Source organism: Heterodontus francisci, chromosome 32 (genome assembly GCF_036365525.1).
Source record: "Heterodontus francisci isolate sHetFra1 chromosome 32, sHetFra1.hap1, whole genome shotgun sequence".
Taxonomy (NCBI): domain Eukaryota; kingdom Metazoa; phylum Chordata; class Chondrichthyes; order Heterodontiformes; family Heterodontidae; genus Heterodontus; species Heterodontus francisci.
This window is the reverse complement of record NC_090402.1, coordinates 31,854,322-31,877,707: the sequence shown is the minus strand read 5'-3', so window position 1 is coordinate 31,877,707 and position 23,386 is coordinate 31,854,322. Positions and strand designations below refer to the sequence as shown.

Sequence of the window (23,386 nt, the reverse complement as noted above, 5' to 3'; positions counted from 1 at the left end):
ACAGTTTGCATTGACACAGGAGGAAAATGAGCATTATCTGTGCAGGTCCAAAACATGGATCAAAATAATAACTTAAGTCAGGTGGGATATTTGTTTATCAAAAGTAACTTGGCCTAGTTTAGAACTTCTAAACTCCAGAGTACAAGTAATATCTCAGTGTTCTTACATTCTAATCCCAGCCAAATTCCTTCAGAAGAAACAAATATGCGATAATTTAGATGTCTCCAAAGTACTCAGTAAATACTACTGTGTCACATTTACACAGAACATGGAGCCAGAGTATTACAGGTTGTTTCTACTTAGCTGCTTGAATCCATTATTTGAATCATGAAAACTGTATCTGGATTCTTGAGGGGCAATTTTAACCCTGCTCGCCCAGTGGAAACCGGATGGGTAGGCAGTTAAAATCATTTGGGAAACTTACCTATTCCCTGACGAAAGGTCATCAACCTGAAATGTTAACTCTATGGACTGAATTTTATGCTGCCGCCGGCATAATCGGCAAAAAAAATGTCAGCCCGCACGCGCAGGCTTTATTCCGCGGAGCGACCGCAATATTAAACTGGCAGCTCATTTACATGACTGGGGCAGACTGTCCCCCTTCCCCTCCCGATGATGCGGAGGGGGAGAGAGGTTCGTCCCCGGCAACGGCGTCAGGCGCCACTGTGCATGCGCCGATGTCATTTTTAAAGGGCTTTGAGCCCTTCAATTTTGTTTACATATTTACAGGCCTTTTACATTTTATTGAAAAAATTAGCATAATGTTCCTCACCCCTCTCCCTCGCCACGACCCCCCCCCCCCGACATCGGGAGGTTTGTAAAATTTGCCCCATTGTTTCTCTTTACACAGATGTTGCCTGACCTGCTTTTCCAATATTTTCTGTTTTTATTTCAGATTTCCAGCATCTGCAGTATTTTACTTTTCATTTTACTGTTCAATTTTGCGTGTCTGGCAGAGTTTTATTGGTTAAACCAAAATATAAACAACCTGAATATTCTCAGAAATACTGCTGTGTGATAGCATAAAACCCCGGCTTCTCTATGAATCCTGCAGGGCATCGCCTAATCACCCTGAGACTTCAGACCACACTGGCAGAATCCTACCGTACACATATTATCTGCAAATCAGATTTAGCACACTAATACAGCTACTGTACTTAATGAAGCATCTTGTGCTCCGAAAGCTTAATGTTCTGTTCCCTGCAGTCCAAATGCAGAATTTTTCAACACAATCGCCGAATGAATTCACACAGCCAATTTCAAATGGTACAGTACTGAGATTTTGTATGTTCACTGTATTCTGTCTCCTATTTCAGGTTTTAAGAGTATCAGTTGTTCATTAGACTTGTATTTACATTTCTATAAATAGTTCCAGAGGTTGTCGGATAACAATTTAAGGTAAATAAAGATTTTATTGGACAGGAGTTTTTGTTTCCAGTATTGCCACTTTCACCATAATGCCCAGAAGCTACATCTGCACGCAGTCTAGGAGAGTCGGCCCATACTTTTATTCCATTTTGCAACAGTTGTTAGAAACTGGCAGCTGAGTGGTGTAACTGCTCAGTATGACAGAGTGTTCAGGTACTTGTCCAAACTCAAAGTGATGAGTTTCCAATCAGCGCTGGCCAAGAGTGGAGATATTATCAGAAAAAGAGGGAAGGAAAAATTGGTGTTGGGGAAGTAGGGAAGCAAAAGTCAAGCTGGCCCCCTATTCCACACCATACAGAAGTGACTTTATAAGGACTGAGAGCCACACTCATGTATGGATGTCACTCTTATTTGCGAAATAATGATATGTCTGGCAGGCATCTTGCTGTTTTACATTAAATGGTAATTTTTGATGATTAACTGATTATATTAAATACAAACCTTGAAACAAATCTGTTGCTTTATTAAAAGCACTTAAAACAAATGTACTCATGTACCATAAGTAGATAAATTGAATAATTACTAATACAACACAAACATCTCACTGTTCTTTTGTGTGACAATTTAAATTCTGAAAGTTAAGCAATTATGACAGAATGGACTCTTGGCAAATTCAGCGATGTAACCCACTAATCTGAAGGTTGAACTAGGTCTGCCTTCTAGAGGCCCGGCGACATGTGTCGGGTTCAGGTCAGGTCGGGCCCATCTTATGGGGCCAGCTTCCGGGCTCGGGTCAGGTCAGGCCGAGTCCGGGTCGAGTCGGGCCGGACACACATGGTAAGTGCTTTGCTGGAATTTAAAAAAAAAACTTACCTGAGCTGGGAGTCCGGAATGAAACTGAGTCTGTGCAGAGCGACTGGCATCACTATGATGTCGTGGTTGGGTCGGGCTCGGGGCCAAGTTGGAGGGACTCAGGCCGGCTCGGGCTCGGGCCTGCTGTAGTTTGGTGGGGTTCAGGTTGGGTTCTTTTTCCTGACCTAAAGCAGGCCTCTGCTGCCTTCATGACTTTGGGCTTGGTAAATCTCCTGGTCAGCTGTCTCTAGTCCTTTCTGGGATTTCTTAACAACGAATAACAACTCTTAACCCACTCCAGAGAGTCGAGCACAAAAATCTAGGCGGACACTCCAGTCCAGTACTGAGGGAGTGTTGCACTGTCAGAGGTGCCATCTTTTGGATGAGACATTGGCCAGAATTTTATGCCCCCACCCAAAGAGTGGGAAGGTGGGAGGGGCGGAGGGTGTAAAATGGAGCGGGAGGCTTGGGGGACCCTTCCCAACCTGCTCCCGCCTCTGCCGCTACTTTATATGGGGCAGCGGCAGCAAAAAAAACCGCCCGCCCGCCCCAGGCCAATCAAGGCCCTTAAGTGGCCACTTAACGGGGATTTTACCTGTGTCAAGCGGACGGCCCAGGCCTGAGAAAAGCCACCTGTTAAAAGCAGGAGGCTCTCTGATGGCCTGGGAGGGGATGGGGGGGACCCAAACAGCCCCAACACCCAACACACGCCGCCCCCCACCCCCGTCCCCCCAATCGACCACCCTTGCCTCACCGGGCCCGACCGATTAGCCCTGGCAAGGCAACAAAAACTTACGTTGGTTCCGGGCTCCCCAACATCTTCGTTGTGAAGCTGAGCTGCAGTCTCAGCAGGCCACCACTCCCGGTGGTGCTGCTGGGACTAAGAGCTGCTGGCCCGCTGATTGGCCGGAAGTTCCATTGGGTGGGACTTCCTGCCTCAGAACAATTAAAGGCTGGGGACCCACAAAATGCGGATTGGATCCCCAGATCAGGCAGCTCCCGTCCACCAAGGGTAACATCCTGGCCATTAAATCGAGGCCCCATCTACTTAGGCGAACATAATAGATCCCACAGCCCAATTTCAAAGAGGACCAGGGGAGTTCTCCCTGGTGTCCTGGCCAATATTTATCCCTCAATCAACATCACTAAAAAACAGACTATCTGGTCATCATCACATTGCTGTTGCTGGGAGCTTGCTGCATGCAAATTGGCCACTGCGTTTCCTACATTATGGGAGTTTGCTGCACACAGATTGGCTAGTTAACAACAATGACAGCACTTTAAAGTTGGCTGTAAAGCACTTTGGAACATCTCGAGGCCATGCAGGGTGCTTTGTAAATGCAAATATTTCTTTATTCCCAACAGAAACACAGATCCAGATACTCCTTGTAATAGTTAAGAAGTTTGGATGCAATTTCTTTACTAAAGCTTTCGCAATAAACACATACTTCCATTCCCAAACTCATGTGATTTTCAGTGTCAGTTGAAACATTGCAAAACCATAGTAAAATAGACATCTTTAAACCCTAGGCCTTCTACACCTTTGTGTCCAAGGGGCGAGTAACAGCAGCCTTTCCCATCTGCTTGACTTCTCATCCTCCTGCAGGCCAAGTGTGTCCTGCCTACCCAGTCTTCAGTTTTGTGACATTATCTCGATTGACTCCATGCATAGATTTCAGGTCATGTACCAAACCTCAACTTTCCATTTCGTTTATTGTTCTTGATTTCAATCACCTTATTTAGCACATGTACACATTCGCTGCAATGACATTTTTTAAAGCATTGCCTCAAAATTACATTTAGCGATATTAGTATACCAACATTTGAAGCATTAGGGAGTTCCTCTATCCAGTGCTTTTACATAAATGTTGGCTCATTTATCTGACTCTGCAAACTGTATTTGGTTTAAACCCAAAAAAGAAAAACATGTTATTCTCCATCTGCAACCTCCCTTGAGTGAACTCTAATTTAATCAGTGGCTCTCTGGCCAGGCCTCTGTGAATAGATGAGACCATTCACTGTAATAAGCTTTTAAGTGCAAGGTAACAGCAGAAATATAGATTATTTTAGAAATGTGTATAGCAGTGAATTACTTACAAATTAAATGGCTGAGACTTGCATCCTCCTCTGCAGATATGGACAAAACAGGGTCTGAATCCTGGAATTCACTGATATTAAAGCTCTCATCATCTACAGACTCTTGGAGGTGTACCAGGTTACTCAATTTATTGTAATCATGCAACATCTTGAGCTCAGTCATCTCTCCATCTTCCTCTACTGTTTCCAAGCCATCCTGCAATTTCGGATGGTACTGCAGATAATACTCATTGATTTCAGCCATCCCAATTATTCCATTCTCATCCATCTGGTTGAAAAAGTCTTCCTCCTGTTCTTCCAAATCTTCATCAGGACCCAGGTCTGCATCTACCACCTGTGTTTCAGCGACTGCCATAATTTATCTTTGGTTTAATGTGCTACACAGTGACAGCAGAAGAACTGCAAGGGCTAAGGGCAGAGTGAATGTATTGTTCCATTGCGTCTCCGATTAGGATTACCAAAGGCTTCACTCCAACTGTTTTGCTGCCTCTTCGTAACTCAGCACACTCGTCTGCAAAAAGGAAAAAAATAATAGAATATTTCAAGTCATACTAGCAAAAGTATGCAGTCCAATGAAGACTGATCTATTTTGTCAGCTTGTCACTTATGGTTAAGTTAATTGAGCGTGCATGTGCGCCAACAGAAAGATACATGGCCATTCCCTGCTAACGGTGTCCCAAATTGCCACAGCTACTGATCATTCACAACACATGGAAAAATTAATGGATGCATACCATGCAGTACTTCCCCTCCTCTCTCTCGCTGTCTGGCATACAACAATCTCAGGAACAACGGGGGTGAAATTGGATGTGGGTGGAGATGCAAAATGGCTGCCCGTTTATACTCTCCGCTCAATATTCAAGATCCATTGACTTCAATAAAATTGAATATCAGGTGTGCGGTATAATGGTTGGAAAATGTGATTCCACCAATTTTGTCCACCTGCCCATCTTCAGTTTCAGCTCCAATATACTGAAGCTGCACTTTCGCACTGGAGAGATTACAATGAATATGCTTTCCAGATAGTGTGTTCATTGTGTAGTTTCTCCAAGGGCAGGCTTGTTGAGGAAAGTCTGATGTATTTCGTTTGTTCACATTCAATCAAACATAAAATTATTTCTAGCTAATACGCACAGATGACTTTCAGTGTAAAATGAGATAATTGGAAGTTGCATGCAGTCTCCTACTGTGAAGACATTTATATGTACCACAGTATACATACTGCACAGTTAACTATAAATGTCACCAGTATTCATTTCAGACAGTAATTGAAGAGTAATACTCACATAAATAATTGTTTCACCATGGAAACATATACCACATCCTTGTGAAATTTATATTTGTTAAGATTCTACTTAGACTGTATTTAACATAATTTAAAAGGGGAGGGATTTGCCTTCAAGAACAAAAGCTCCAGTCTGCAGAAATGTTCCTTGAGATGATAAGACAGTCACGGTGAATGTGCTAAAAACACAAGCTAATCTTTCAGCACGTCAAAATAAATTAATATAATGACAGATTTAATGGCCACTGCAAAGCTGGATACCCCCCAATTAGCCTACTGGAAATCACCTTGTAAGATACTTTTGTAAGATGATGTTCCAAGCACGCATTCTTAGATACTGTGGCTCGTAATGCCACTGATGCCAAAATTGGATGGAAATGGGATTCAGTCAGAACAAAGGGTGGGATCATGGCTTCTTTTACTCAGCTAACTGAAAATTTTAATAATATTAACAACTAAAACATCCATAAGTTAAAGACACAGAAACAGGCGGGAGAAAAATATCTGGGGGCTAAATTTGAGAGCCCCTGAAATTGGGCACAGAGGTCAGGATGCATGATTAACCAATCCACAAAGACTGCAATGCTGTGCTGCCTGCTGTTTTAAATGATTTCAGCATCCAGCCAATACTTACCATGCTGTTGATTGGCTGGACGTCTAAGCAGGGGTCCAATATCGTGAGTGGCTAGAACCATTTAAAGCTAGCCTGCACATCTTAAACGGGAGATGCATTGTGGCTGGGGCAGGTGCAATTGTGTGGGAATGCATCTGGCCTGGGAAGGACAAATGAATGTCGCAAATGGGAGAGCTTGGGCTCCAAGGTTTTCTCATACTGCAATGGAGGCCTTGGTGGGGGAGAGATGCTCAGAAGACAGTGGGAGCAGATAACTGTGGAGGTCACGCCAGGAATCCACCCCTAAGGACCTGGATGCATTGCCACAAGAAGTTCAACAACTTCACAAGGGTGGTGTCAGTGAATTCATCTTCAAATGCCATATCCCACTAACTGCACCACTAGCCTCAGGCACTGCTCAATGCACCACACCCCCACCTACCAACAATATCAATCAATCAGGACTCATACCGGACTTTCATGTGCTTCACTTCACCCTCACACACTTAGCATTGCAGCAAGCCTAACACCCACATCTCACAGCCTGCACACACTGCCAGCAATTCAACTGTGAGAGCCACATCACCCAAACAGATTGCATCACATTCATTGACACACTCTGTTGCAGGAGGCAGCAGGAGCTAACTGGAGTGAGACAGGTGCGCCTGCATGTCCTAACCCTCATGGAGGAGACTGTGCTGGCCATTATTGGGAGGTCCAATGTTGAGGCTGTGGCCAGCGAAGGGGCTGAAAACATCGAAGATAATGGTATCCTCATACCTAATCCTTCTTCTCACATCCCACCTCCCCCTCATCCCACAATCGCTTCTGATTTACAAGCTACTGATGGTGTAAGTATAGATCTCTTATTCCCCCCACACCACCTTCCCCACACCACAACATTATGCTTGTGACATTCTCCTTTCAGATACCCAAGAAGTGCCATCTGTCCAGGCAGTGAAAGAATACCCAAAGACACAACACCATCACTTGATTTTACACATGCAACCAACAGCCCGATATTGACTGCGCATACTTCAGAGGATAGCAGAGAGGTGGGATCTGCACATTGTGAGATGTCAGGCACAAGTGGCCTGCAACCAGGACAGGGGGTAAGGATAGCAAAGGTGCCAGCTGACTGGAGGCAATTTGATGGGGCAGTGTACAGCTGGGTATACACAATGAAATATTTGGTACATTGGGAAGTCTGCCAGAAAGCCTGCGGTCAATGTCGAAGAGCATGGAGGCACCAACTTGGCACAGGGCTTTGCGCAGATCTTGGAGTCCATCCTTTCCAGCATGGAGGGGGTGGCCAATTCCATTAGCACACTTGTGAACCCAACCATGATGCAGGATCTGATGGCTGGTGTCTCAGCTTCCATTTCAGCATAAGCAGCTTCCACCAAAAGTCTGAGTGGTGAAGTGGAAGCACAGACTGAAGTCACGCAAGCTCACCTCATCGCCATGCAAGCTCAGACTGCTGCCATCATGGCTATGGATTATAAAGGGGCCAAGGGGCTTTCAAGGTGTCACAGCAAATCCTCCAACAAATTACTAGGATTGCTAAGGTGCCACCCTGGGGGAATGGCAGTGGTTTCATGGCGCATGAACCTGGTGTTCTCTCTCAGGAAGAAAGCATTTGTGCTCCCACCATTGCCACTCCACTAGTGTCTTTGCCATTGCCTGTCAGCCCAGACTGCTGCTGCACATGCTGAAATGCTGGAATCCACAGCCAGGCCCAGAACTCCTTGAGGTCATCCTCCAAGGCCATCTGCAGACCCCTCCACTGAAAGTTTGCAGCCTTCCACCATCCATGCTGCAATCATTGGGGTAGCATTGCATAGGACAGACAAAGGTATCCAAAAGACAGGCATAAGGGTGATTAGTGACTTTTGTGTGCAATCTGGAATAATCTGATTCATAAATTTAGATTGAAATTTTTTTTTAGCATTGGCTTCTCTTTTGCATTATGGTCAAGCAGATGAGTTGGGGGTCAGTGAAAGATGGAAGGGAAAGTATGGCATTGTTGTGAATGAGGAATTGGGCTTGTAGTTACTGGTATCGCACTCAGATGAGTTCCTCACAGACAGCCTGACCAGAAAGGTGCTGTCTAGGTTATCTCCTCCTCCTGAGCTGCTCATCGTAGAGCTGGCGGCAAGACCTGGCCTTCGTGATGGCGAAGTTGTGCAGCATTCAGCAGACCGCCATGAAATTTGGCACCCACTCTGCCAAGTACTGCAGGGCTCCCCCACAGCAGTCCAGGCAGTGGAAAATTTGCTTGAGCATGTCTGCTGTATTACATTTCATGTGGTAGCATGACTTTCATTGTATGGATGCTCTGCATGATGTGGGGGTTGTGCACCACAGTCATAAGCCATGTGGTCAGTATATAGATCTCATCGCCCAGTAAACACCCTTTTGTTTGCTATGGTGGCTCAAATGCAGTTGGCACAGCAAACTGCCACGGAATTAAGGCTTCATGACTGCTGCCAGGATACTGGGCATTGGCCTGGATAATTGTCTGCGTTTGGTTACACACCTTCTGGACAGTGAGGGAGTGGGATCCCTTTTGAGTCCAGGACAGATCTGAGTTGCTGTTGGTGCCCACAAAGTGATGTGCATGCTGTCAATGGCACCCTGCACATGGGGAAGCCTGCAATCCTAGCGAAGCTATGTGATCACTCTGCCTGCTTCTCTCTAGCGAGATGTAGCAAGACACAAGAAATAGGAGCAGGAGTAGACCATATGGCCCATCGAGCCTGTTCCACCATTCAATACAATCACAGCTGATCTTAGGCTTCAACTCCACTTTCCTGCCCATTCACCATATCCCTCGATTCCCTGACAGACCAAAAATCTGTCTATCCCAGTCTTAAATGTATTCAATGATGGAGCATAACAACCCTCTGGGGTAGAGAATTCCAAAGATACACAACTCTTTGAGTGAAGTAAGTTCTCCTCATCTCAGTCCTAAATGACCAGCCCCTTATTCTGAGACTGTGCCCCCGTGTTTTAAATTCCCCGACCAGCGGAAACAATCTCTCAGTGTTTACCCTATCCAGTCCCTTCAGAATCTTGTATGTTTCAATGAGATCACCTCTCATTCTTCAAAGCTCCAGATAATATAGGCCCAATTTACTCAGCCTCTCATCATAGGACAACCCCCTCCTCCAGGGATCAATTTAGTAAGCCTTCGCTATACCAGCTCAAACGCAAGTATAACCTTTCTTAAATGTGGAAACCAAAACTGCACACAGTACTCCAGATGTGGTCTCAGCAAAACCCTGTATAATTATAGCAAGACTTCCTTATTCCTGTACTCCAATCCCCTTGCAATAAAGGCCAGCATGCCATTTGCCTTCCTAATTGCTTGCTGTACCTGCATGTTAACTTTCTGTATTCCTTGTACAAGAACACCCAAATTTCTCAACATCAACACTTACAAGTTTCACACCTTGACAAGAAATTCTGCTTTTCTATTCTTTTGACCAAAGTGAATAACTTCACACTTCCCGACATTATACTCCATCTACTATCTTGTTGCCACTCACTTAACCTGTCTATATCTCTTTGCAGCCTCTCTGTGTCCGTCCAACAGCTTACTTTTCCATCTACCTTTCTATCATCAGCAAACTTCGATACATTACTCTCTGTCTCTTCATCTAAGTCATTATTATAGATTAATATAGTAAGTATCTTCAGCCTGGAAGGTGCCTTCACATCCATTGGCACTGTTGTCCTTGCCCTGCTCTGTGTAACCTCATGGGATGTGGGCGTCGCTGGCCAGGCAAGCATTTATTGCCCATCCCTAATTGCCCATGACAAGCTGGTGGTGAGCTGCCTTCTTGAACTGCTGCAGTCCAGGTTGCAGTTGTGGCTGCAGTAGGTGGCAAATTTGAGTGAGGAAGTCCTTAATGAAGCGCAGACTTCGCACATATTGTTCTTTGTTGAAGGCGTATTTCTCTCTGAACAGCCTGAATGGATATGGTCTCCTGCTGGGAGTCCTTCTCCCTGTCCTCCTTCTCCCTCTTCCAGCTGCTTGTCCTGCTCTGTGTAACCTCTGTTCATTCTTCAAGTCATGCTGTATTCCAAGGGGAATGACTACTGGTGAACTCATGTCTGGGAGCAACTGGTTTGTGCAGAGGCCTTGGAAGTCAGCAGAAACCCCTTAAGCGCCTGCTATACCACTCCCTGTAGATGTCTGCAACTTGAAACAACTATAGAAAGCACCAACCACTTGTACAATCGAAGCAACAGCCAGAAGAAATCAAACAGCAACTATCCGGTAAGTCATTAATCATTCCTTTAAATAGCACTAATGGAGGGGGTGGGGTGGTCCTTTCTGCTGCTGAATATGTGGAAAGCTGTGCGGGGTTAAGAGAGGACATTAGCAGGTGTGTTAACTTCAAAATGGCACCACTGCTGTCAAATCAGCATTGCACACTAAGTACAGCCATGATTTGCCTGCTTTGCATACTTCCGGCACCCATTTACTGCCATGCACTGACGCTTCAGGAATATGCCGTCCGGTATGACTCAGCCCAAAAGTGTGCGCTTATTCCGCGAATACCATTCTAGCCATCAAACAGCATCTGATGCACCTAAATGACAGATGCTACCAATCCAAACCTTGCAACATTAATCTCTGATTAATAAAAAAGCTTTGAGTGTCTGGCTTACATTTTTTCACATTTCTGTTTGATAATCAGGCAGGTGCAAGCCCATAGCATCAGGTTGCAAAATTTGCATCTCCTCAGTGAGAGAAAAAGAAACCAAATCAATTTGAACAGAAAATTCAATGTGCAGTATCAGCTTTGTGTGAATTTGGTTTAATCTAGACTTTCAGCAAAAAAGGTCAACATAAATGTTTTGATTTAAAACAGCAAGATTCAATGACCTACTGTAGGGTCAGAAATGTAACTGAATCAACGTCAATGCCTAGTGAACTACAACCCAAGGGAGCTCAATGTGAAGGAAGTACAATTCAGAGGAATGTATTGGAGAGTTATAAACTACTAGTTGATCGCCCAAGGCATTGCAGAGTTGGAGCAGGTCATAACAGCATCTTCCACAACTTAGAAAGTGCTGATTGATGGAACAAGATGGCTATAGTTTAAAAGGTTGAACCAATCAAGTTATGCCCTCATTCTCCAGTCATTTGCATTATTTATCACTTTGTGGGCGAGTACATCGCCCATCTGCCCCCACTCATCATAAAATTTAGAGGGCATTTTAGAAGGTGGAATTCTGACCTATCTGAGTGCCATCCCAAATCCAGACACCTTGGGCTGAATTTTAACTGCTTAGACTCGCTGACAGCAGGAGAACCCGGTCAAGCGTGAGGAATCCAGAAGTTTCAGCAGCACGTTTGTCAATGGCTTTTTAAACCAGCCATCACATCAGCATCTGACTTCTGGGTTTCCTGATCAACTAGTATGAGCAGATGTGAAGATGACCAGCATACATCTCATTCAGCTGTAGTATTTAAAGGGACATTGCTAGGTTGAATGACTGTCCAAGGTTTTTCAATAGAGCAAGAAAGTAGAGCAACAGAGTCACAACTTTGCAAGACAACACCATGCTTCCCTCTCTAGAGCTGATGCTGCAAGGGCCCACAGGAAGATTCTCTTCCCTGCTGACAGGAGGAAGAATTCTGTCACATAGAACAAGAAGGCACGGCTGGAAATTGGTGAGGAAGTCAGCAGCAGGGTACAAGCTCCTGAATACAGTGCTGGAAAAGGTTTAATGACCTTACCAGGTCATGAAAGATGAGTGGCATGGCACATTTAAGTATATCCTGATATGCATCTAAACCCCAACCTCCCTCACTCTGCCTTCCCAAGCCTACTCCTGCACATCACTCCTCATACTAACACACCTTACAATCTACTCATCCCTCTCTGTCTAGGCACCTTCTCATGTCCCTATCTGATCGCCCGCCATTAGCACTCACCCTTATCTTAATGCAATGTCACACCCATCCCTCACAGTGACCCTCCACAAATGTTGTCCATCCATCCATCACACATTCCATTACTCACGCTCACATGCCTCTTCTCTCCCTCCTTGCACAAGAAGTTTGCACAGAATACCAGCGAGAGGCAGAGAACCGGAGGTGGCCCTCCAGCCATCTCCATGCTGGGAACAGCAGAGGAGGTGGCACTGGAGGTAAGCCGAATCTTGGTATGCCTGGCCATCGGAGATGGAAAGATAGGGGTTGTTCTTATAAATATTAAGAATTAATGAGTGTCACTTTTAGCCAACTTGTTGACAAATAGTAATCATGTGACCATCCTTTTTTTGGAACTAGCAATCTCTTTTTGCTAATGATTATCACCTGGACATTCTGGAAGGGGCATGCCCTGGCACTGATGAATATATGACCATTCTAGTCATGCTGGGTCGACAGTGCTCTGGACCATAGCTGGCAAAGAGAGGGCCAGGTGGAGGATAAAGCTTTGACAGGTTTTAGTTTGTATCATAAGGACAGTGTGTACACACTTACAAATCCACAACTCATTACCTTGTAGAATTAAGTCAATAAAGAACATCAGTGTTAATCTTCTAAGCCCTCCTTCCCTTCATAAGAAACCCTTACCATATGGAGCCAACCTGCCGGTGAATGTTTATTAAGGGTGGAGAGTGGGTGTGCAGGACTGCTGCTCTTGTATCATTACTAGTCTTACTGTGACATCACTGACTCTCTAATTGTGATGGAGCAGTAAAACATGATGCCAGTTTTTAATGGTTTGTTTTATTTTACAAGAAGAGTGAAATATAATACAGCAGCTGGGGCAGTTGGAAAGTGTGGATAGAGATTATGGTGTGGCTGGGCAAAGAGATGGAGTGAGATATAGCAGAGGGACAGAATATATCCCAGGAGCAGCCTTAGGCCTGTGAGCAATGCTACAGGAGATACACTGATATAATTAAAATTCATAGCACTGAATGACTGTAGAAACTCACAAAGAGAACTTTTCATCAAAACACATCAACCAAAATAAACAATAAGCAAAGGAGTTGTTACGATATTGCCAAAGGAACAGGAATGCTCAGCACATTCATTTATGAAATTACCTGACCATGCATATTCTACCGAATCGTGTGCATGAGTAATTAGCTGTGAAACAGGCATAAGGCAGATCCCTGAAGACCAGGCAGTCAACTGGTGATGTAAAAGATGAACATTGGGGAGGCTGTTTCTTCAGAGCCTTGCAAGTGGTGCCAAAGAACAAATAAGTCCATGTTCTGACAGCAACAGTTATTTCACTCCATTAGAAATAATCCTTGAACCATACCCGAAGCCAATCTGATCATTTGCCTCATACAAAGCAAAATACTGCAGATGCTGGAAATCTGAAACAAAAATAAAAAATTCTGCATCTGTGGAGAGAAAAACAGAGCTAACGCGTCAGGTCGATGACCTTTCATCAGAACTGGGAAAGGTTACAAACGTAATATGTTTTGAGCAAGTGAAAGCCGGTTGGAGGGGGCGGGGAAGAAGAACAAAAGGGAAGGTCTGTGATTGGGTATCCCTTTACTTTGTGTTTGGATGGCTGCGATACTGCCATCTACACCTCATCCAGACATATCTTTGGTGTCTTTACTTGGCTTTGTGCCATGAAACCTTTTGTCATTTAATCTCTCCTGCCCTCCACCCTATCACACACTTTCCCTTCTGTTCTTCTTCCCCCTCCCCCCTTTTCACTTGGTCAAAATCTATTACATTTTGAACCTTTGCCATTTCTGATGACAGGTCATCGACCTGAAACATTAACTCCGCTTTTCTCTCCACACATGTTGCCAGATCTGCTGAGTATTTCCAGAATTTTCTGTTGTTGTTTCTGTTCTTTTGCCTGTTTTCTTTGGGTTCAGCTGATTCTTCTCCAGGAATGTAAAATGCAAATGGTACATATATGGGACTTTGTATCTAAGCAAAGGTACTTGGAAAATGAATACAAATCTCTAAAAATAATTCAAGTGATCACTTTGCATGCTGATTGACACATCTCCAACAATGCATACGGAGGCTGAAAATCCATGGCTCTTTCAGTGCAAATCTGGTGTAACTCCAGTGAAAGGGAACTGGAAGCGGAGGAAATTAGACTGTGTCCCAGACATACAAAAGGGGAATCCATGTACCAAGGAAGGGCCCAAACCCCTGCTCTTAACAGGGCCAGCGGCACTGAGGTGGAGGTGGGGAAATCGAGGCTAATGCAATGTTGTGACTTCTCTGATTTTCAGACGGACGCAGCATATGGACCCAGAGCCAGTGGGCCCCACCTTCAGGTAAAGGCTGCTGGGATTGTGGTCTGGATTCAAAAGAAGAAAAAGTTAGCAATTGTTTTTTTCTAATTCAAGTGAGGACTGTTTACAAAGGGTCTGCTGAGGTCCTTGCTCAATTTTTTCCCCAACTCTTTCCTGTTCCCCCCACCACCCCCCCCCCCCCCAAAGCTGGGAACTCTTTCACTTTAATTCATGCCCTTTTTGGTGGGCGAGTACTCTAGAAGTGCTCAGAGTAGTGCAGGTGCCTGCCATTGCCATTCAAATTAAAACATCCTCCCCTGACCATGCTATTTTCAGTAGTGCAGGCTCCAAGTCAGGATATCCGGCACTTAATCTGAGCTGTGATTCATCCTTTGTGCATTTTAGCCAACTTGACAGTTGATTCGCCTGGCATTGCTCAGATGACTTTCTGAATTATATTTACTACACAGTGCATTTTGGTTTTTTTAATGGATTTCCGATTGTTCCATTGTTCACAATCTTACACAAAATCTCTTGCTTGTTTTTTTAGAAAGGAGAAATTGTTGAACCCTTCCATTCCCTTCCAGTTTAGATTCTATCAGCTAATCTCACATAACTCTATTCATGGAAAAAAATTACTTTTCTCTATCTCTCTACTCGTTCCTGTGCCCGCTACCTTTTTTTTTATATTTCACTCTCATTCTACTTTTATGTATTTTTCTTATTCTGGTATCTATAATTTGTTTCTGACTTCTTTTCTCATTCTTTCTGCAAATCTTTCCTTTCTAACCTACTCCTGATCAGAGACATTAAACTATGTATATGCAGGTATAATTCAAAGACTATATGGCAATTATATAAACATACATACGCAGATGCTGTTATGAAGACCCCCACCTACCAAGAATGTGGCTTATTAATTTCATCATAAGAACATTAATTTTAAACTGTTGCTGGAGTGAAGAAATTACTTGTTCAAAGAGATCACCAGACATTTGGCTTGAGGACATTTGCATACGAAGCGATGGTGCTTGGAGAGTTAAAGCAACAACTCCCTGGTCCAATTAACCCAAATGGATTTTGATCACCAGACATTGAAGGTATAAGGAAGGTTGCATTCCAGCGTCTGCTAAGATGGAGAATCCACAAATGCAGGAGTGGTTAAGCCAGCTGGTCACATGACTAACCTGTTGGCCCAAGCTTTCTGAACTGGACCACAGGACAGTTTGAAAACAGATTGCAGATTGCAACTGAACCTGGAACAATAGAGCCTCTCTCCTGGCTGGCTCTCTCTCACTTTCTCACAAACAGAGAAGAAATTTCTCCTCGTCTCGGTCTTAAATGTGTGGCCCCTTATTTTTAAACAGTGACTCGTAATTCGAGATTCTCCCACAAGGGGAAACATCCTTTCCACATCTGCCCTGTCAAGACCCCTCAGGGTCTTATACGTTTTAATCAAGTTGCCTCTTACTCTTCTAAACTCCAGCGAATACAAGCCTAGCCTGTCCAACCTTTCCACATAAGGCAACCCATCTATTCCAGTTAATAGTCTAGTAAACCTTCTCTGAACTGCTTTCAATGCATTTACATCCTGCCTTAAATAAGGAGACCATTACTGTACATAGTGCTCCAGATGTGGTCTCACCAATATCCTGAATAACTGAAGCATAACCTCCCTACTTTTGTATTCAATTCTCCTCACAATAAATAATAACATTCTATTAGCTTTCCTAATTACATGCTGTACCTGCATACCAACCTTTTGTGATTCATGTATTAGGACACCCAGATCCCTCTGCACCTCAGAGCTCTGCAATCTCTCACCATTTAGAGAATATGCTTCTTTTTTATTCTTCCAGCCAAAATGGACAATTTCACATTTTCCCACATGATACTCCATTTGCCAGATCCTTGCCCACTCACTTAACCTATCTATATGCCTTTGTAGCCTCCTTATGTCCTCTTCACAACTTACTTTCCGAACCATCCTTGTGTCATCAGTAAATTTAGCAATCATACCTTCGGTCCCTTCATCCAAGTCATTTAAATAAATTGTAAAAGGTTGAGGGCCCAGCACACCACTTGTTATATCTTGCCAACCAAAAAATGACCCATTTATGCCTACTGTCTGTTTCCTGTTAGCTAGCCAATCTTCTATCCGTGCCAATATGTTACCCCCTACACCACGAGCTTTTATTTTCCGCAATAACCTTTGATGTGGCACCTTATCAAATGCCTTCTGGAAATCTTAGTACAGTACATTCACCGGTTCCCCAAAGCACATATTATTTCTGCAAAGAACTCCAATAAATTGGTTGAACATGATTTCCCGTTCACAAAATCATGTTGGCTGCCTGATTACCTTGAATTTTTCTGAGTGCCCTGCTATAACGTCTTTAATAATAGCTTCTAACATTTTCCCTAAGACAGATGTTAAGCTAACTGGCCTGCAGTTTCCTGCTTTCTGTCTCTCTCCCTTTTTGAAAAAAGGAGTTACATTTGTTGATTTCCAATCTAATGAAACCTTCCCCGAATCGAGGGAATTTTAGAAAGTTAAAACCAACGCATCAACTATCTCACTAGCCACTTCTTTTAAGACCCTAGGATGAAGTCCATCAGGACCCAGGGACTTGTCAGCCCGCAACTCCAACAATTTGCTCAGTACCACTTTCCTGGTGATTGTAATTTTCTTTTGTTCCTCCCTCCCTTCCATTTTCTGATTTACAGCTATTTCTGGGATGTTACTTGTGTCCTCTATAGTGAAGACCGATGCGAAATACCTGTTCAATTCATCTGCCATCTCCTTATTTTCCATTATTAATTCCCCAGACTCACTTTCTATAGGACCAACGCTGACTGTTAACTCTTTTCTTTTTTAAACCTAGGGACAGGTGGGGATGTGGTAGGAATATGAAATTAGTGTAGGATTAGTATAAATGGGTGGTTGATGGTCGGCACAGACTCGGTGGGCCGAAGGGCCTGTTTCAGTGCTGTATCTCTAAACTAAACTAAATATTTATAGAAACTCTTACTATCTGTTTTTATATTTCTAGCTAGCTTTCTCTTGTACTCTAATTTTTCCCTCCTTGTCAATCTTTGTCATTCTTTGTTATTTTTTATATTCTGTCCAATCTTCTGACCTGCCACCCATCTTTGCATAATTATATGCTTTTTCTTTAAATTTGATACTACCTTTAACTTTTTTATGTCTCCTAATCTTTCTGTAAGGCTCTTGCACTTATTGCTTTGGTGTCTCTCCTCTTAAATTTATGTTCTTTATAGACCTGATAACATTTTGAAGAGAACTTTTATTCATCGCTATGATGTTATTCCTTTTTACCATCATGTGGTTGCTAGTGATGAATGGGCAGCAGTAACCACCTACTAATGACAGATCAGTTTTTTCAACAATGCTTCTCCAATCATTTGACACCAAGCCACATGATATAGACATTAGGACAGTTGACCAAAGCTTGATCAAAGAGGTAGGTTTACAGGAGCATCTTAAGGAGCAGAGCGAAGTATGGAGGGAATTCCAGAGCTTGTGGCCTACGCAGCTGAAAGCATGGCTACCAATGGTGGAACGATTAAAATTGGGGCTGCACAATGGGCCGATTCACGCATTCTTTCACACATCAGAAGCAATGAACTTGGCAGAAAGGGACCCAAACAGAATGGTCATGTGGTTACTACAGGCCAATGCGATTGCTTAAGAACCACACTAATATTTAAAGTTTCATGTGATCACTATTGGCCAATGTAATTTCTGTAAAGGGACACATGGGGTGGAAGTTAGTGCTGGCAGCAGGGGTCTCAACATCAGGGGAAATCGACGCCGAGATCCCCGTGTCGGCTCTTGTCCATAAGGCCTGCCGAATTTAGTGCCAATCATGCATTTAACTGGACAGCCTTCCATATACTTTAGGATCCCGCTGGCGGGAGACCCAGCCTTGCAGAGCTGCCGGCCAACCAGAGGTCAGCAGCTGCAGCGCCACCATGGAGGCGGTGGCTGTTGATAGAACTGCAGTGATCAGTCACTGAGGAGTGACGCTGGAACCAGGCTCAAGGTAGGTCATGGTGAGAGGGACCTTGCGGGGTGGAGGTCAACAGCACGGGTAGGGGGTGGCGCCATCTGCAGCAGGAAAGCAGCCTGCACGGTTTCTTGTGTTATGCTTCCAGTGCGGCGTCAGGGCCACCAGCCGCATCGGCAATTGCGGCTGCGGCAGGGAGAGGTCCTTAATTAGGGGTTAATTACCCAGTTCAGGGCCTCAATTGGCGGCCATTCACAGGTCTTCCCGCCCTGGACTAAATTTCGGTGGAGGCGGGATGGTGGCAGGTCACCCCGTCCCACGATTTTATGCTCTCCCCGCCTCCAAACCCACCGCAGGGGAGAGCATAAAATTCCAACTATGTTTTTTTTTTGAAAAAACACAGTTATATATACATCATTGCATTTCTCATAGTGCTGCTCATGGAGAAACATGAGAAAGATATTAGTTTGCATTACTCTCTTCCACAGACCAACCACAGTTCAGAAGCAAATGAGATGAACAATGATGCTGTATATATTTACAGTGAAAGAGTTTATTAAAATGTCAAAAATAAACAGGGATAAAAGGCCAGAAGTTATAATTATCCTAATTCTAAAAATCATTGATTACAAGTGACATCCCAGAATTGTCTTTCCGACCATAAACCCATTCCTTTCAACGTCCTCTCCTGCCCCCTTAATCCTCAGAGTGGCAGCTGCTCATGGAGTTCTGTCTCTAAAATTGAAGTTCTCCATTCAGCTGCCTCAGCCTCATCTGCCCCACCCGATTACTCCCTCCTTGCTGCTTCCCCCAGCTCTGCCCGAACAATATTCTAAAGCTTTTACCCTACTTCTGCACGAGACTCATCTTGTCCACCTCATTAGCTCTTCCCAACACAGCTCCTGACCATTTCACTGGCCCACCTAGATCCAATGAGCTCTCTCTTTGAGCACAGTTACAACCAATGTTCCTTTTAGCTGCATGCACGCGCGGACGTGCAGGAGCCTGGAAGGTACAGCACCGGCCTTGGGTTGTGAGGGTAATAGGTTTATAATTGGAAACAATTGTGTGACAGTAATCTCATCAATAGGATGCCCTCAACCATGACAGCAATAAAGTGGCTCATCATAACTATCCTCTGAACTCAAGAGTTGAGAGACTTACCAGTGATTTGACTATTTATGATAGAATGGATGATAAGAATGTTTGTTAAGTGTGGGTGGCATAGTGAACACCAGTAACCAGAGTGCCTCATGTGGTTGATGAATGATAATATTCACACCAAACAAAGACTGATGGGCATATAATCACCACAAATTTGTCAGCCGTGTTGTGAGGGAAAAACAGTGAGTGAAAGTGATTACAAGCGAATATTCTAATCTACACATGACTTCATAAAGTTCAAAAGGAAAACTTGAGTGCTTTATACTTATCACCTAACCTTTGCGATTAGAGTCACTTCCTCATGTTTCAGTTGTGTATGAGGGTAGTGCTCAATTTTGATCAGTTGTTTGTACTGAAAGCAGGCATCAGTGAACGACAATTGCCTGTACATTTAGGCCCGATACGTCAAAGACATTTAGACAAGAACAATAACAATTGTGATAGCATCATTGAAAGTTAATGAAATAATCTTCAGCTAATTAGAGAGGAATTCATTCTTCAGAATGTATTATAACAACAACAATTTATATCGGGCTTTTAGCACAGAAAAATGTCTCAAAGCACTTCCCAGGAGCATAAGACAAAAATTTCTCTCAAGCCCAAGAGGAGATATTAGAGCAGGTGACTAATAGCTTGGTTAAAGAGGTGACTTTTAAGGAGGATCATAAAAGGAGGGGAGAGAGAGGTGGGGAGACTCAAGGAGAGAATCTAGGAGTTTAAGGTTTCGACAGCTAAAGACACAGCCATAAATTGTGGGGCAAAGGAAGTGGGGAATGCACAAGAGGCCAGAGTTGGAGGAATGCAGAGTTCTTGGAGAGTTGTAAGGCTTGAGGAGGTTACAGAGATAGGTTTGGGCGAGGCCTCCCCGAGAAAGTTGAACATGAGAATGAGAATTTTGAAATCAAGGTGCTGTTGGGCAGCGAGAAACTGTAGGTCATCAAACAGAGAGGTGATGGGTATGTGGGACTTGTGTTACAACCGAGGCGGAAGGAGTGTACTGTTAATTCATTCTCACTTCTCGACAGGTCACAACATATAGTTAAATATTCCCACTTACCAAACCAGTCAATCAGATACTCTGTTTTCCTCCAGAATAAAGCACAACAACCAGGTTTCTTTAATAACAACAAAACTATCCAATTATTATAAACTAAGTCGTAACCAATAATAAAGCAAACATGCACATGAATTGAAATATTAAAGCCCCTTATTTATTCCAGCCCTCAAGCACACACACATACAGACACAACCAGTTAATTGGGAAAAAAAGGTATAAAAAAAAAACTTAGGCTTAAAAGAAGGTATGGAAGGAGGTCCATTGTTTTGGTGAGGTGTCCCAAAGGCCAATAGCTGGCTGACAATGGAATCTTCCTGGAACAGTTATTTCTAGGCGATGTTGATGATCAGTCTGGGTAGGCTTCCAAAATATGCAGCACAGAAAGCTCCAGTCAGGCTTTACAGCAGGAAGCAGCAACAAGGATCTTCTTAGGTCTTATAGCAGCGATGTAGCAGTAAAGGCTTCTTCAAATACAGGAGGAAATATTAAACACTTGCACTTCTTCAAAGATATATGGATTCTTCAGAGAGAAAGGTATCAGCTGTCTTCTCCTGGCAGGCACACAGCAAGTCCTTTTTTCTGTTTTTGGACAAACACCAACTAGCATTTTTTAACAGTTCAAAATGAAACTAAAACTGCTCAGCAGTAAGTCGCATGACAGCCATAAATCTTGGCCTGTCACTCCACTGCAAACATCCTTTCAAAGTCACAAGCACAACCCCTGTTGTGTTATTTGGGCACAGGTGCCTTCCAGTCTGTTTACATTTCACTTCGTCCCAAACCTTCCGTTGACCTTATTTTTTTTTAAAGAAAAATACTAAGTTCAGCAATTTCCAGATGAATCAATGTCCAGAATTCAACTTTAAGTTCTTTAAAACAGATTTTACAAAAGAAACTGAAGAAATCTCATAACACTTGGTGCACATTAGAATACAGGCAGCAGAGTTTTAGATGAGTGGAAAATGGGAAGCCGACCAGGATAGCATTGGAATAGTACAGTCTGGAGGGAACAAAAGTATTTCAGTCATACATAAACTGAAGCAAGAGCAGAGAGGGGCGATATTGCAGAGATGGAAGTAAGCAGTCTTTGTTTTGGAGAGGATATGGGGCCAGAAGCTGAGCTAAGGGTCAAACAGGATGTTGAGGTTGCAAGCAGTCTGGTTCTTCCTGAGACAGTGGCTAAGGAGTGTGATTAAATTGGTGATGATGAAGCAAAGAAAATGGCTTTCAATGTTTAAATGGAAGAAACTGCAGCTCATCCAAGACTGGATGATGGACAAGCAGTTTGATAACATAGATGCAGTAGTGGTGAGGTAGAGCTGGTGACAGTAAAGTACATGTAGAATCTGAAGTTGTGTCTTTGATTGCCGAGGGTCAATAAGGAGGGGACCAAGGATAAATCTTTAAGGGACCTGAGCGTTAACAATGTGGGAGTGATAAGAGAAGCCATTGCGGGAAATTCTCTGGTTACGACTGGAACCAGATGAAGCAGTTCCACTTAGTTGAAAAGGAAGAACTGCATTTATATAGCACCGTTCACAACCACCGGATGTCTCAAAGTGCTTTACAGCCAATCAAGTACTTTTGAAGTGTAGTCACTGTTGTAATGTAGAAAAGCAGCAGACAATTTGCGCACAGCAAACTCCCACAAACAACGATGTGATAATGATCAGATAATATGTTTTTGTGATGGTGATTGAGGGATAAATATTGGCCAGGACACCAGGGATAACTCTCCTGCTCTTCTTCGAAACAATGCCATGGTATGTTCTACATCACCTGAGAGGAGAGGTGGGACCTTGGTTTAACGTCTCATCCAAAAGACAGCAGCTCCAACAGTGCAGCACTCCCTCAGTACTACACTGGAGTGGTAGCCTTGATTTTTGTGCTCAAGCCCTGAATTGGGACTTGAACCAAGAATCTTGTGACTCAGATAACAGAGGAGAGATGTTGGAGGATGATGATGGGGTCAACTATGTCAAAGTCTGTACAGTGGTCGAGAAGGAGAGGAACAATAGTGTTATCTATAAGGGAATCATTGACAATTTGGCTCATATATAAACTAACAAAAAGTCAGTTGTTTGTCATTCAGAAAGCACAAACATTATTTGCAACAACGTAGTTATTGCAAATAATGACCATGTGATAATATTTACCATCACACTGCTGCATCACTTCACCATCACACTGAAGAAGGTGATAGATTTGTTGACAAAATCTGAATATGGATGGTTGTATTCTTTAGCACACATGATGGATGAAAAGATTGAGCTGAGAGACAAAAAACCTTCATTCAAATGGTACATATTTGTATTAAAAGTTTTGATTTCAGCATATTTATTTTCATAATAGCTGATCGTTTAGTTCTGTAGTGTAAGAGGTGGAAATAAAACTGGGTGAACCCATATTTTCTAACAATATCCAATCTGACTATATCTTGTTCAGGAGACACTTGAGACAACCTTTCGCTTTGTGCATCCCAGAAACATACAACATATAGGTAATAAACCCCATCAGTAACAGTGCATCAAATTAGCCCTTCCAAGTTAGGAAGGTCTTTGACACAAATTGAAGAACACAAGCAATACTTGGGAATGGTATGCTATTCTCACCTTTCAAAAGGTTAGTTTTAGATATGATCTGTGTGGTGTTGACTCTCCAGTGATCATAAA

General features: G+C 43.4%; 1 protein-coding gene across 6 annotated transcripts in view; it reads right to left on the bottom strand.

Annotated features, from left to right (window-relative positions):
- The window catches only part of akna (AT-hook transcription factor), a 207,652-nt gene that overhangs the window by 112,389 nt on the left and 71,877 nt on the right, over positions 1–23,386 (bottom strand). For all 6 annotated transcript variants that reach the window (XM_068012641.1, XM_068012643.1, XM_068012642.1 and 3 more), the window contains one exon: positions 4,318–4,828. In XM_068012641.1, coding sequence (XP_067868742.1) covers positions 4,318–4,672 — 355 coding nt within the window. In that variant the 5' untranslated portion in view covers positions 4,673–4,828. The remainder of the gene's footprint in view (positions 1–4,317; positions 4,829–23,386) is intronic.